At 44.1% G+C, this 16,028-nt stretch overlaps 1 protein-coding gene across 1 annotated transcript in view; it reads left to right on the top strand.

Annotated features, from left to right (window-relative positions):
• etf1a (eukaryotic translation termination factor 1a) overlaps nt 1-16,028 on the top strand; it is a 99,612-nt gene that overhangs the window by 80,373 nt on the left and 3,211 nt on the right. The window contains exons 9-10 of the mRNA XM_060910449.1: nt 12,441-12,505; nt 12,740-12,887. Of these exons, the coding sequence (XP_060766432.1) occupies nt 12,441-12,505; nt 12,740-12,887 (213 nt within the window). The remainder of the gene's footprint in view (nt 1-12,440; nt 12,506-12,739; nt 12,888-16,028) is intronic.

The raw sequence follows: 16,028 nt of genomic DNA, 5'->3' as shown, positions 1-16,028 counted from the left end.
AACACTTTTATTTTTATCTTTTTCCAACAAGAAAACAGAAACAAGGGAGGTCTGGGACATGACAGCACGTAATACAATCAGTAAAAAAGGAAAAAAAAAAAAACAGTCACAGGTACATACCACCAGATTTAAGAGGTGTCAAGAGGATATAGATATAGCTACTCAATGTTTATTTGGTAATAACAGTCCCATTTATTCCAAAGTACATCCCCCTTCTCTTTTTGAAGTCGAAGGGTGAAAGTCATTTTCTCCATCAGACGGATAGTATTGATGAGGGCAGAGATGGTGGGAGGGTTCTTCTGAAGCCAGCATTTAGTTATTGCTTTTTTTTTTTTTTTTTTTTTTTTTTTTTAAAAACTTGCAACCATAAATATCTTCAGGAGATATGTGTCACTTTTACTAAGACCTTGAGGGACATGTCCGAGGTACAGTACATTGAAAGAGAAATCAATGACCAGGTCCAGAACCTCTATCAAGTTTCCCACTCCCTTCCAAAAAGGCTGAACATGTGGGCATAACCAGAAAATATGCGCATGGTCTGCCGAGTCCGATCCACACTCCCTCCAGCAGAAGTGTTGCGACCCACTTGATTTTGATTTTTGATAGGGGGTAATGAAGAAACGGGTCAAAGCTTTCCAGTAAGTATTTCCTCTTGTGTTAATAATTCGCCGTGTCAAAACAAGCAAAACTTTCCTCTTTCTTTCGACGTGAAGACAGGTCAGCAATTTATTATATTTTTTTTCCATCAAAGTTGCATTTTGTGGCTTTGAAGTGAAGTTTTAGTGCCGTTTCTAGAACACATCAAGAAACCGTGGAAGAAACAGCAATAATGGAAGAGCCGGTTTCTCAGCTACCTAAAACTAGCAATGGGAATTTTTTTGTTACATAATGCACTCAGGCTGCCAGTCAGTGTGTGACACACACACACACACACACACACACACACACACACACACACACCCTACGCCCCTGATTTACATGAGAAATGTGGTATTCATTGGCGTGTTTAAATTTACAGACAATACGAACTAATGTAAACAATTGACTTCAACTTGCATAAATCTGAATTGGAGCTTTTTAGTTCACTTTAGCTTCTGCAAACGCACAACTCGACTAAAAGATTGATAAACGAGGCTCAACGTCCCCAACACTGAAACCTGAAAGCTTTAGAAACTCTAAGGCAGCTGGGCCATAGAAGGTTCACGCTGCATGCTGCACGCTACACGCGTGTAAAGAAAAGTGGACAAACGTAGCATGACTTGCTCTGGGCCATAGAACGGCGTTCACGTTGCATGCTGCACACTTCACGCGTGAAGCGAGAAATGAACATGCACACTTTTTTCTAGGCGTGAAGATGGAAATTCCAGTCAATGCATGCGGTCACCGCCGCGCCAGCCAATCAGAACGGGTCTAGGGAGATAACTATGCTTTCAGGGGAAAACTTCAGAAAAAATATAATTGAATGGTATAATTGAAAAATAGTTCTTCATCGGGATTGTCAAGCAGATTATAGAATGTTCGGTGAAATTCACCACGGGTTTCTCTCAGAAGGAAGTGTTCTCGGCTCCAAATTCTGTTCCTTTTTCTCTTCCTCTGTCTCAGTAAAAGCAGAATGAGGCAATCGTCGTCATCCGAAGAGTCCATATTGTTGGTTACTCGGTCAAAGTAGAACAGACGCAACACGTGAACATCCAAGCATGAAGTTTAATGGCCCAGGGTCCGGTTCTTCACGTGAACGTGCAGCGTGAACCTTCTATGGCCCAGCTGCCTAACAGACCTTTACTTTAACAGGACTGTTTTGGGATTTTGCTGAGTTTACCTTCAACTGCCTGATTTTTTTCAAAGTAATGAACTGTGTAGCAGGAAAATCACTGCGTTTTCTAAACGCACTCCTGAAAATTACTCATTAACTCGGGGAATTACATTAGATATTTTTGACATGTTAATCATTAATGTACATGAAAGAAAAAGGCTTAAAAGTTATAACTTGTTTTAGTGAAAATAAGTACTAAAATGCACTAGAATGCAGAGTTTTGCGTGTTATTAAATTTTTTCAGGGGACGCCCCCCCCCCCCCCCCCCCCCAAAAAAAATCTTAGTTTGACTTTCAAAAGTTCAGGATTTTTTTTTCTTTGCTCCACTTTCATCTCTAGTGATCTGACTGAAATTTCCCCAAAGTATCACCTGATGTAAGCCTCATCTCATCTCATTATCTCTAGCCGCTTTATCCTGTTCTACAGGGTCGCAGGCAAGCTGGAGCCTATCCCAGCTGACTACGGGCGAAAGGCGGGGTACACCCTGGACAAGTCGCCAGGTCATCACAGGGCTGACACATAGACACAGACAACCATTCACACTCACATTCACACCTACGCTCAATTTAGAGTCACCAGTTAACCTAACCTGCATGTCTTTGGACTGTGGGGGAAACCGGAGCACCCGGAGGAAACCCACGCAGACACGGGGAGAACATGCAAACTCCGCACAGAAAGGCCCTCGCCGGCCACGGGGCTCGAACCCAGGACCTTCTTGCTGTGAGGCGACAGCGCTAACCACTACACCACCGTGCTTCCCCTGATGTAAGCCTGTAAGGCTGAGTACCCACCAGGAATCCAAGAGCCAGAAAAATTCAACCCGTCCACAAGTAGCCAGAAATAGACTTGTTTTCTCAAGGTAGTTCACTAGAAACGATGACTGCTCGATGATATCACGGCTTTAATCCAGTTAAATATGATCAGTTTTAATCTTGATATACTCTATTAAATTTACTGTTATGGGTAACATTGGGTATTGTATTAAGAAGAAACCTTTGTTGCATGCACACTCAACCACAGAGAAATTCATCCTCTGCATTTAACCCATCTGAAGCAGTGAACACATGCACACGCCTAGAGCAGTGGGCAGCCATACGACAGCGCCCGGGGAGCGGTTGGGGTCAGGTACCCTGCTCAAGCGCACTTCAGCCCAAGGCCGCCCCATGTTAACCTAATTACATGTCTTTGGACTGTGAGAGAAGCCCACGCAGACATGGGGAGAACATGCAAACTCCGCACAGAAAGGTCCCCATCGGCCACTGGGCTCGAACCCAGAACCTTCTTGCTGTGAGGCGACAGCGCTAACCACTACACCACCGTGCCGCCCAATTCCCAAAGCATCATTCTAACGTTTTCTGCAAATAAACCTAAATATGGAAATTGTGTATTTACGTTATTCATGAAACTATTCACTGTTCAGGTGGACCACGTAAACCATTAGAGAATTGCTCAGTTTTTGTTAGTAGGCCGAATTTTGGTAAAGGAACGAATTTAGTCTGCGGACAGAAACGTTCAAAACCTTGAAATTTTTTATTCGGGAAATGATTCTCCCTTTTTACCCCTGTCCTCCTAGATTTGAATAATGTGTTGGACCGTTCTTAACCCAATTCCAGTCATTTCAGCAATCGGGGTTGTGGTGTTTGCTTGATGCAGGCCAATAATTTGGCCCTTCTGAAACACAGTAACATCTTTTCCATGACCACGGGATACATCTTCCAACGTGGCCATGTAAGAAACGAGAAGCTACTCACTGCTTCAGTTAGGGTTAAAAGAATTTTTGCTATTTGAAACATACTAGTCCCTGCAGTAATTATCCAATCAAAGGCTCCTAAGTATTTGCTTATTGAAATCCAAATAGTGACTTTTTTTGCGCCCAGGCATTGTATGTTTTTTGTGATCTGATGAAATTGATTTAAAGCTGTTGCTCATCAATCCCCGTGTCCGAAATCACTCCTTACTCACTATTGCCTCGGTCACAACCGGCTGTACGTGCTCCTACGGCCGGTCTACATGCAAAAAACGCAAAGAAACGCATGGAGGGCGCTCGTGTGACGTGCTGATATTCGAGCCGTAGACTGGCCGCAGACCGGCCGCAGAGGTTCTTTGTCATGTCAAACAAACTCTACGGGCGCTTACGTTTTTTTCAGGTTGCAAGACAAACTTACGGCCTCGTGTGTCTTCCGTACGGCCGACGTGCGCCTTTCGTACGATTTGCTGGTGTCAGGTTTGGGCAAAATGTCAATTTTTTTCGTACGTCGCACTTGCGGACTCTGTATGTGTGTCGTGCGCCCCACATACGTAATTAGTGCGGCCAACGCACGTTCAGATATTTCGTACGTCATCCATGCGTGTCAAGTAAGTCGGCCGTGCATTGGCCGTACGGCGAGAGGGCGTCAATCGCACGAAAACTCGGGTATATAAAGCTGCAGGGGTGCCTACGGCCATTTGTACACGTAGGCTTTGAGAGAAAACCCAGTTTCATTTAATTTCATTTCATTGCATTGCATTGCATCGCTTCAATTCAATATGCCGAAGGCAGAAGGGAAGAGGAGGATAGAAAAGGTGTCGGAGACGGAGGAGAGAGAGAGACGGCGGCAGAGAGGGAGGAGAGAGAGAGACGGCAAGGAGCAGTGAGGAGGAGGATGCAGGCCAGGAGTTTGAGACGAAATCTTTGCGGAGGGATTGCCATTTTCACAGTGAGAAACCAAAGTATGCCTATATATATAAAAAACCCTCTCCAATCACTGCAGTGCGACAAACGAACGCCGTTGGTACGCACAACGTACAGATCGTGCGCAGTTCTTGCAACCTTCATACGAAGCCTGCATGGAACTCACGGTCAGTACGATTAGTGCACGTTTGAAGGTGCGTTGGCTGTACGAATGAAGCGACAGCCATACGTCCGAGCAGCCTCAGGTTTCGTGCGTGGTACGCACGTTCGACTTCCGGGTTGTACGTTGGGTGCGCGGTGATCTTACTCCTTCATGGTCACCACAACTATGTTCTCCACGAACAAAAAAAAAAAAAACGCAGTGATTTGGGAAACGCCAAAAATCGCACGGCCAAAAAATCGTACGTCCGGTTGTGACCGAGGCTTATATCGTGAGCTCGCCATTTTGTAGCGCTGTCTGAATGTATAATGAGGATTATTACACCCTATACAGTGCACTCATAGTATCCCACAATGCATCATGAAAAGTAGTGTACAACCGATGGTCACTAACCAAGCAATATATACACCATCATGCATTGCAGTCGCGCTGAAAGAAAGTGTATTGGGGTGAACGGACAGAGGAAGAAACGCATTATAAACGGACTTTCAAGTACAATTAAAAATAGTATGAGAATAGAAAACAAGCTAAAACAGAATAAGACGGATAAAATACAAGAACAAAAGTTCTAGTCCAGAGCGAGGAATTAATCCAAAGCCTCAAATTTGGTTTAATAAAAGGCAGCGGCAAAGAAGAAAGGATTCAGCCTTGATTTAAAAGAACTGAAAGAGCAGCAGACACAAAGTACTTTGTATTTATTCATGTGGGACATACGCTCAGTATAATATGGATTTATCACAAAAACACATGCACGTATTTATTTTGAAAACCCACCAGCCTGGCACCAGATCTGGCACGTTTTAATTGTCTCATCTCATCTCATCTCATCTCATTATCTCTAGCCGCTTTATCCTTCTACAGGGTCGCAGGCAAGCTGGAGCCTATCCCAGCTGACTACGGGTGAAAGGCAGGGTACACCCTGGACAAGTCGCCAGGTCATCACAGGGCTGACACATAGACAACCATTCACACTCACATTCACACCTACGGTCAATTTAGAGTCACCGGTTAACCTAACCTACATGTCTTTGGACTGTGGGGGAAACCGGAGCACCCGGAGGAAACCCACGCGGACACGGGGAGAACATGCAAACTCCACACAGAAAGGCCCTCGCCGGCCCCGGGGCTCGAACCCAGGACCTTCTTGCTGTGAGGCGACAGCGCTAACCACTACACCACCGTGCCGCCCCGTTTTAATTGTGCGACAGTAAATAACAAAGCAGTGGAGTAGTGTCCGAAAGTGGGTCCCCCCTCCCCCCCCCCCCTTTCATTTTGCCAATGAGCTCACTGTATAGTCCTCTATATAGTAATTCCCTATATAGGGAATCGTGAATGAGTGAGCGATTTTGGACATGGGAAACGTCACACTTTCAGGTCTGAAAAATAAAGTGCAGGCGCTACGACCACATGGAAAGTGCGCCTCCTCAGAAACAGGAGTGAGTGTGCAGTAAGGATGGCGAAAACTTTAGAAAAAAAAAATCTTGACCGACCACCGAGCCTCATTAGCCGGTTAAAGTCGGTTAACCTATGAGTTTAAACAGGGATGCAAACGGCGCGCCTTTTGGCGGATGCCGCCCTTTTCACGGCTGAATCGTGCAGATCCGATTTTTTTTTTTTAGGGGGGCGTTGGAGTGTCTGAATAATTTCATTAAAGTAAATTCTGTATTAAAATTACTAAATAAGCAAATGCCGTTACAGTCCATGAAACATAGGAAGTATAAGTATGAGAAGAAAACAGTAAATCAGAAAGCTGCGCACGTTTGCAAATGTACGCAGCTTTCTGATTTACTGTTTTCTTCTCATACTTCCTGTTTCATGGACTGTAACGGCATTTGCTTATTTAGTAATTTTAATACAGAATTTACTTTGATGAAATTATTGACACTCCAACGCCCCCCCCCCCCCTTAAAAAAAAAAATCGGATCTGCACGATTCAGCCATGAAAAAGTCGGCATCTGCGCCTTTAGTTTGTGTGGAGAGAGATGATCTGCAATAACATGCATTGTTGGCTACAGACCGAAACATACTTTCAGAATGCACTGGCCAAGGCAGGACTAAACTCGATGTGCCTTCTAATAATAATTAAAAAAAAAAAAAAAAGAATAGTAATTTGTAAGCTAAAAAGCCTGTGTCTACACTTTTCTTTCGCCGAGTTGCAGCTGTCTTCAACTGGGGCGGGAGGGTGGGACATGACTGAATGGGTGTTTCTGATTTGTCAGCTGTCGTCCTTACACCGCATGGCGTGCCCCAAGCGTTTACAACACAGAATTCCAGGTTCTCCGCTCCAAAATCGGCAGCTTCAAAACGATTTATTTTTTATTTTTTTTTTTTAACCGACAACCAAAAAAAAATTAATCGGTTGACGTTGATTTGGTCAACCACCGGTCAAACGGTCATCGGTTAACATCCCTAGTGTGCAGGCACTAGGACCATGCAGAACCATCCCCCGCTCAAGCTGCGCTCTCCTCTCGTGCACTCAAAAACGATTCGATTCAAACAGTTCGCAGTGTCTGAACCCCAAGAGCTGCAAAAGATAGAGGATGTGACTTTTTTCTTTTTTTTTCCTTCTTCAAAAAAAAAAGTGAGTCGTGTCTTCAGACACACACTAACATTTATTCCATGAAATCAAGTCGTACATGAGCTGATGGGTGATGAGGCGCCAAGCCAAGCTGTAAGCCATGTACGACACGATTGAGTGGAATAACTGTTTTATTCTGTCCACACTGACTGGATTTTGAGAAACAGGATGATTTTTATTTTTTGCAAATTCGATAAATAATAACCTTTTAAACAAAATGTCTGACAAAATAATTTCTGCTTAGAATGTAAACAAACCGGTGAAATGACAGGAGCAATTTGTGAAAAGTGCTATAATTATTGAAAAACAAAAGATGTTCTTACCATCAAATACTTTTATTCCATATTTTGCTTTGTATTTTTCGGGGGTTTTCGAGGAGTTATTTTATTTTGTCCTCTTTTGGTTCAGCAATACCAGGGTTTCCGCGGAGTCTTAAAAAGTCTAAAATTTGATAATCCTAATTTAAGGCCTTAAAAAGTCTAAAATACGAGCATATTTTGCATTGTAGGTCTTGAATGTAATTTTGTGAAGTCTTAAATCCTTGCGTCCATTTACCCTATTCGCTTTTTTTTGTTAAATGCGTTGGTGATATTCATAATTAGTCATATAGGCTAGGCCTACTTAGTGTCAGTAGGCTACGCTGCAAACTACAAATGAGACACAGTGGAATCCGGCGTCTAGCCCGGTTGGCATGGTGATGCGCAGGGCATGGTACGTGCGCGTTTAGAGCCTAAAAGAAGCGAGGGAGATTGTCACGGTTTGTAGCAAAATGGGCAAATGCAAGTTTAACGACTGCTGGCTTGAACGCAATGATTTCGTAGACTGGTTAAAACGTGTACCAAACAGTCCGTTTGAGGCGTACTGCACATTGTGCAAAAGAACACTCAGACTCGGCACCCTGGGTGTAAAGGCACTGGAATCACACGCGAAAGCGGAGAAGCACCAGGCTGCCCATAAAAGTCTGCAACATTCGCATGCCATCACTCAATTTTGTTCAGCGTTGTCAGGTCCAAGCACACCTCGAGACGGTGTATCAGCTAACTCCGTGCGAACTGTAACGCTACAACACGCAAACCGTACGGAATCGAATGCCTCATCCTCAAGTGATTTGCGGGATGTCTTTGGCTCCACTGCAACTTAGTTCCTCATTAATGCAAGAGCACACCCTAGGGATGTAATGAGTTCATTGGTGAATGATATAAATTGTTATTTTGAAAGTAATTCAGGCTCTCCCAATTTTCTTTATTTTTTTGTGCGGCATAAGTCTTAAATTTAACCTGTTATGGTCTTAAAAAGTCTTAAATTGAACTTGTTCAAGCCTGCAGAAACCCTGTTCTGCCATTTTGTTTTTCTCTACTCACGCTGATCTAGTCGTAGAGTAGCCAATCAGAGTGCATGATTGCTCATCCAGTGAATGTGGATACAATAAATTAAGTTAGCTAACGTTGTTATGAATATTCATAATGAGGTCATGTTGGAATATATCGCTTTGTAAACATGAAGTTAGCTAGCCATAGAAAATGACTATATAATATATATTAGTGCTGTCAAAAATGTCGCGTTATTAACATGTTAACTTGACTCAATTTTAACGGCGATAATTTTTATCGCGAGATTAACGCTCTGTGACATGTAGGTTTTTCATAAGCTTTTGAAACTGCCAGGAACTTGGAACAGAGACTTTGCTTAGAAAAACGATAGCAGCTAGACTGTAATGCCACGCCCCGCACAGCCAGAGTCCTCTGCCCTCCCTCCCCCGAAGAGCCACGGTGCTCAGCTTAGGTTTCGTTTTCCCATCGGCGGCTCCAGGCCCACTTTGCAGTGGCTGTGACAAGACGTGTTATGCTCTGCAATAAAAAAAAAACATTGGTACAACCAGTGTTCGAACTATGCCGATATTTTCGGGGGGTCCCTTTTTTCCCCGTGGGGTGGGGTGCTTGCGCTTGTCTCAGAGCGCGGATCTCCATCGCGCGCTCACTTCGGATATGCAAATGCTTCCCGTTACACACGATTGCTATGTCAATAAACATCATTTTGCCAATATTTTAGAGACCCCCCAACATTTCCCAAACCATGTTTTCAAGGGATCTCATGTCTGTTTCAGGGGATCTCGGATCCCCCGAGTACCCCCGTAGTTCGAACGGTGAGCAAGCCCATTCACTTTTTTATGCTAAGAGAATTACATGGTTTTTCATGTGACAAAAATGTGCGATTAAATTGCGATTAATTGCGAGTTAACTATGACAGTCACGACATTAATAGTGATTAAATATTTTAATCGCTTGACAGCACTTTTTTATTTTTATATATATATATATATATATATATATATATATATATATATATATATATAAAAAAAAATTTTTTTTTTTTTTTCAAGCAAGCAGTCTGTCTACTACCGTACTTAACACACAAATCAAAGTAGGGATGAGCAGTGGAAAGGGAGAGGTGAATGAAAACAAATTACACAAAGAAGAAATGAGCTCTCCGACTTCCTAATTAGAATTATAAATCAATTGGAACGCTAAATGGTTCATATGCCATTTTAATCTGTAAGTCACGACAGTATAACGCTTCCTTTCATGAGAGTATTTTTCTCTGGAAATAACTTCTTGTGTCTGTAACTCAGCAGGAGCATCTGCCCCAGGTGGTAGGCAGGGAGCAGGGACAGCATGTAGAAAGTGGACAGGTGAGCGAAGTACAAATTACAGAATCGAGCGATGAGGTACGAGAGGCTGTGGTACAGGTGGGTGACAAAACCAAAATGAAGTGTTTTAGTCGTCGTGAGGCCACCATGAGTCTCCAGAATATCTTCAGTGCTCTTTGCTAAGTCTGTCAAACTACTGGAGGGATGAACTTTCCTCCGAGATGGTCCCTCACTGATGCACACCCTTTATTTAATCAGGCCATTTAATCGAGATTAAGATTTCTTTTGTAAGAGAGGCCCGAGTACAGCAGATAGGCCTCAGGGAGGGGTATCTGAAAAACTGGAGCCCTTTTGAGGATTTTGTCCCCCACCACCTTTGAAATCACCCCGCCCGAATAGAATTGCTGGGTTTCACGTGACGTCACATCCGCCTTGTTAGTTATTCGAAACTTTAGCTGGTGGTCTACCAAAGCTCATTTTGACAAAGCGTTTGTACGGAGAAGGTGCATTGCTCGCATGAAAAATGCCTTGCGCTTGAGTCGTTCGAACCGATCAAACCGTGAAACTGAAGAGTTTCTTCAGGGTTCCCTGTGAAGGTGAACGAACACAGGATTTCACAAAAAGACATGGAGAAAGGTGGCTTTTGAACCTCTGACTGAAATCGAAGGGAGCCGAGTCGAAGCATGCGCGAGTTTGCAGTGATCACTTGGTGAAAGGTTTGTAAATCCCTCTCAGCTACGCCCTTAGTGTTTTCCTAGTACTTTTCTTGCTATGTGTCGTTATTTTACGGTACTTTTTTTTGTTTAGTCACGAAGCACTAAAGTCCATATGCATGAAGGTTACGACAAAATCCTTCCCCAGCCGTACAGTTACACTGCGCCGTGATGACTTCTCCGTCTTGTTTAAGATCCAGGTCTTTAAAGGGGTTTCTGATGATCTTTGTGAATGAGTTACCGGAGAGATAAGAGCCAACACAAGTGAGAATCAAGCCAACTGTTCTTTGTTTACACTTCAACTTGCAGCGCTTCGTTGTAAAGACACGAACAAAAAGCTTAAACATGCTTACACGGGCAAAAACAATACAGGATTCATTTGGCAGCGACTTGATAGCGAGGTCCTTTACCCAGCCACATACAAAAAAAGTTGTAAGCCTCCATACTCTTCCACGCTTTCATCTGTTTTGCGGTGTAGAAGGACGTCTGCAACACCAGATAGTTGGAGATGTCGGGGAACTCGACTGAAGGGTAGTTTTCGAGATCGTATGACAAATCCTTCTTTCCCAGACTGTAGGGGTCGATTCCATTGCACACAGCAATCTTCTGAATATACGGTACACTACCGTTCAAAAGTTTGGGGTCAACCAGACAATTTTGTTTTGTTTTTTTCCCATGAAAAGTCACACTTTTATTTCCCACCATAAGTTGTAAAATGAATCGAAAATCTAGTCAAGCCATTTTTCTGGCCATTTTGAGCATTTAATCGACCCCACAAATGTGATGCTCCAGAAACTCAATCTGCTCAAAGGAAGGTCAGTTTTATAGCTTCTCTAAAGAGCTCAACTGTTTTCAGCTGTGCTAACATGATTGTACAAGGGTTTTCTAATCATCCATTAGCCTTCTGAGGCAATGAGCAAACACATTGTACCATTAGAACACTGGAGTGAGAGTTGCTGGAAATGGGCCTCTATACACCTATGGAGATATTGCACCAAAAACCAGACATTTGCAGCTAGAATAGTCATTTACCACATTAGCAATGCCTCATCTCATCTCATTATCTCTAGCCGCTTTATCCTGTTCTACAGGGTCGCAGGCAAGCCGGAGCCTATCCCAGCTGACTACGGGCGAAAGGCGGGGTACACCCTGGACAAGTCGCCAGGTCATCACAGGGCTGACACATAGACACAGACAACCATTCACACTCACATTCACACCTACGCTCAATTTAGAGTCACCAGTTAGCCTAACCTGCATGTCTTTGGACTGTGGGGGAAACCGGAGCACCCGGAGGAAACCCACGCGGACACGGGGAGAACATGCAAACTCCGCACAGAAAGGCCCTCGCCAGCCACGGGGCTCGAACCCGGACCTTCTTGCTGTGAGGCGACAGCGCTAACCACTACACCACCGTGCCGCCCACATTAGCAATGTATAGAGTGGATTTCTGATTAGTTTAAAGTGATCTTCATTGAAAAGAACAGTGCTTTTCTTTCAAAAATAAGGACATTTCAAAGTGACCCCAAACTTTTGAACGGTAGTGTATCTAAAGCCAGCAGTGGCTTCTAGATTACGAGCATGCTCAGATAAGTCATCGCTGGTTGTTTGCACTACAGCAGCCGTTTAGACCACCAGCTGTTTCACTTCCGGTAAAACTGCTACGAAAAGTCACGTGACTGAAACCCAGCAATATGACCAACGGCTTTGAGTTATGGGGAGGGGTCCTGCAGGTGACCATCCTCATCCAGCCCCCATTTAAAAAAAAATAATAAAAATAAGTCAGTAAACTCGGGGGGGGGGGGGGGGGGGGGGGACCACACTGAGATTGGATAATTTTACCCTTGCTTTGTTTCAGATGAGAAGACCATTTATTTGACACCTGAGCAAGAGAAGGACAAGTCCCACTTCACAGACAAGGAGGTGTGTAAAGTTTCCATATTGTGCACTTTATTCTTGAGTTGAACAGATCTGTGTAAAGTCGCATGGTTTGTACTGAGACTCGCACCTGTTTATACAACTACCGAGCGAATGCGTCCTTTTAAAAGGAGGAAAGTAAACAATGCCGTTTAAAGCATACGTGTTGAAGCGCCTTCAGTTCTAGTGACTGTATTGTTGTCAAATTTAATTTTGTGTCCCAATTTGTGTGCTCGTCAGACGGGGCAGGAGCACGAGCTGATCGAGTGTATGCCACTGCTGGAGTGGTTTGCTAATAACTACAAGAAGTTTGGAGCCACGCTGGAGATCGTCACAGACAAAAGTCAAGAGGGTTCGCAGTTCGTGAAGGGATTCGGAGGAATTGGAGGTGGGGACACAAACCCATGCATTTCAGCTGTTCTTTCTTACCGTGTTAATAAACTACTTATTAACCGAGCGCGAGGTCTTTACGGGAAAATATCAGACCGAGGTCTTGACAGGACGGACCGAGCCAGACAAAAAGACAGAGGTCTGATATTTTCCCATAAAGACAGAGCAAGCGAGGTTAATCTCATCTCATTATCTCTAGCCGCTTTATCCTGTTCTACAGGGTCGCAGGCAAGCTGGAGCCTATCCCAGCTGACTACGGGCGAAAGGCAGGGTACACCCTGGACAAGTCGCCAGGTCATCACAGGGCTGACACATAGACACAGACAACCATTCACACTCACATTCACACCTACGGTCAATTTAGAGTCACCAGTTAACCTAACCTGCATGTCTTTGGACTGTGGGGGGAAACCGGAGCACCCGGAGGAAACCCACGCAGACACGGGGAGAACATGCAAACTCCATACAGAAAGGCCCTCGCCGGCCACGGGGCTCGAACCCGGACCTTCTTGCTGTGAGGCGACAGCGCTAACCACTACACCACCGTGCCGCCCAGCGAGGTTAATAAAGGGTTTATTATATGGCTTTTTTTTTTCCCAAGATGAAAATAGACGGTCATTATAATGAGGCATGACGCTGCTTTCAGTCACGTCGTATTTGTAACGTAGTTGAGTCAGAATAAACGGCTGGCGGTTTCAAAACAATATTTCTCCACTCAAGTAATACATGACGCATGTTCTGAGAAAGATAAAAATATAAACTATATATATTGGTTTATTTTTTTCAACAAAATGATACTAGATAATGGACGGGGGCGCTTGGAAAGAAAGTCCGTAATTGCCCATGGGCAATACGGGAAAATTCTGCCCGCTAAGGAACCAATCAGAGCGCACGATTTTACTGGAAGTAGCTCGTGCCATGTAATAATTGTATTTACAGTTCATCTGACCTACGTTATATAAGTGTCTAGTTGAAGGTTTAGGGTTCTTGCTGAAGGTCCTAACAACAGTAGCTCTTTGACAGTGCGGAGTTCTGAAGTTTTGCATATTTCTAGTCGAGTAGAAATGTGCAGAGTTATTTGAATACCTGGTTAATCTTTGGAGGCGCCGTTATTTGAATGATGCAGTCACTGTTCAGATGTTCATTATTCCCCACATACTTGCGGTGGCAGTTGGCTTTTGTGAATGTTACCCAACGCCACAGAATTAAAGCTGTCCTGCAAGTTTAGGTCATAAAAAGAATTTTCCTGACACCCGATTATTTTTGTTTAGTGGACCGAAAGCTACTGAATTCGAATCAGACTTTCAATTTTATTCTGTTAGGCCCACTTTACACGGGGACGGTCTGAAACAAAAACGCAAAAGTCCGTTTTCGTTCTCACTTTTTTCCGCGTCTACACGACCGTTTTCAAGGAGGAAATCTGCGTCTAGGTGGCTGCATCTAGGAAATCTGCCAGGCGGCTAGGTGGTGCTGTGAAAGACCTCCGCTATGTCTGCACGCATGCGCAACGTCTTCTGTCTTGTCTGATCTGCACATCTGCACCACGAAAACTTTGACTACTCTGGCTATGGTAAGTAAAAAAGTAAGAGCATACTATACCCGCCTCTGTTCATTAACGGTATATGTGCAGATTCGGTATAGATGTTCGAAGGACTCCTGGACGTTTATTAAAGCTGCCAGAGCAGCTTGAAGGTCCGTTGGATCGATGTAATCAGACATGCTCTTACTTTTTTACTTACTGTCTTACTTCCCGGGCTGGCATGTACAGTATATGACACATGTATGACGTAAACGCGTACCCGACGTGAGCAGATCCGAGCAGAGTTTGGCGTATTGGGTAGTTTAGACGGATATGCAACGGGGGCTGTTTTTAACTTATCCACTCTGGAAGGCGTTTTCAATTTTTTCTGTTTTTCAGCCTCGGAAACGCCGTCCCCGTGTAGACGAAAGGCACTTCCGATAAAATATTTAGTTGTTTTTACCCGACAGCGTCCTCGTGTAAACGGGCCCTTAATCGAAAAATTAATGAATTTAGGGTCACGTGGCCCTAAATTCTCCACGATTTTTTCCTGCTTCCCCATGACCCAATTCAAAATACTACATGCATGACGTGGTGGGCTTTCCCTGTTCGCACAAGGCATTGTGGGATACAAATTTGAAACAGGAGAGAAAAATGGAGGACGTGAGCGACCGACTACAGTAACGGAAAGCCGGAACATGGATGCAAACTGCGCGCCTTTTGGCGGATGCCGCCTTTTTCACGGCTGTCTGGGGGACTTGTGTGAATCGCGCAGATCTGATGTTTTTTTTTTTTTTTTTTTTAGGTGGGCGTTGGAGTATCTGATTATAATTTCATCATTAAAATTACTAAATAAGCAAATGCCGTTATAGTCCATGAAACATAGGAAGTATGAGAAGAAAACAGTAGATCAGAAAGCTGCGCACGTAAAGCCAATTGGCTGCGCGCCATTATCTGCTGCTGGCTGCACTTCACTGCACGCGCAAGGATTTCCATCAGTCCAACGCAAGTTACGTAATTGGCTTTACGTGCGCAGCTTTCTGATTTACTGTTTTCTTCTCATACTTCCTATGTTTCATGGACTGTAACGGCATTTGCTTATTTAGTAATTTTAATACAGAATTTACTTTGATGAAATTATAATCAGACACTCCAACGCCCCCCCCCACAAAAAAAAAAAAAAACTCCTCGGATCTGCGCGATTCACACAAGTCCCCCAGACAGCCGTGAAAAAGGCGGCATCTGCCAAAAGGCGCGCCGTTTGCATCCATGAGCCGGAAGAAAAGGCGTTGTGTTATATACGAAGGAAAGCAAACGCAGGACCAAACTAATAAATATCGGCGGTCAGCGAGCACCTCGGTGTGATCAGCTGCTCGTTTCGCGACAGAATGATGGCGGTCGAGGTAAACCCGTGCGTGCGCAGCACACGGACTTCCTCTGTCTGCTTGACTGTGTGAAGCGAGCGATTTCATACACATTTGCGAGAGAATCCCCTCAAATTCAATAACTTCCCACCCCCAGAATAGCCTGGGTGGTTAAGCTATTGCAGAAATAAACATACATCACTGCCCAAATTTCAGAGGGAACTAAATTTCACTGATTTTATGAAATTGAAAGGCC

The sequence above is a fragment of the Neoarius graeffei genome, chromosome 2 (assembly GCF_027579695.1).
Source record: "Neoarius graeffei isolate fNeoGra1 chromosome 2, fNeoGra1.pri, whole genome shotgun sequence".
NCBI classification, from domain to species: domain Eukaryota; kingdom Metazoa; phylum Chordata; class Actinopteri; order Siluriformes; family Ariidae; genus Neoarius; species Neoarius graeffei.
Note: the sequence above shows the minus strand (reverse complement) of the source record. Positions and strands in the feature narration are given on the sequence as shown.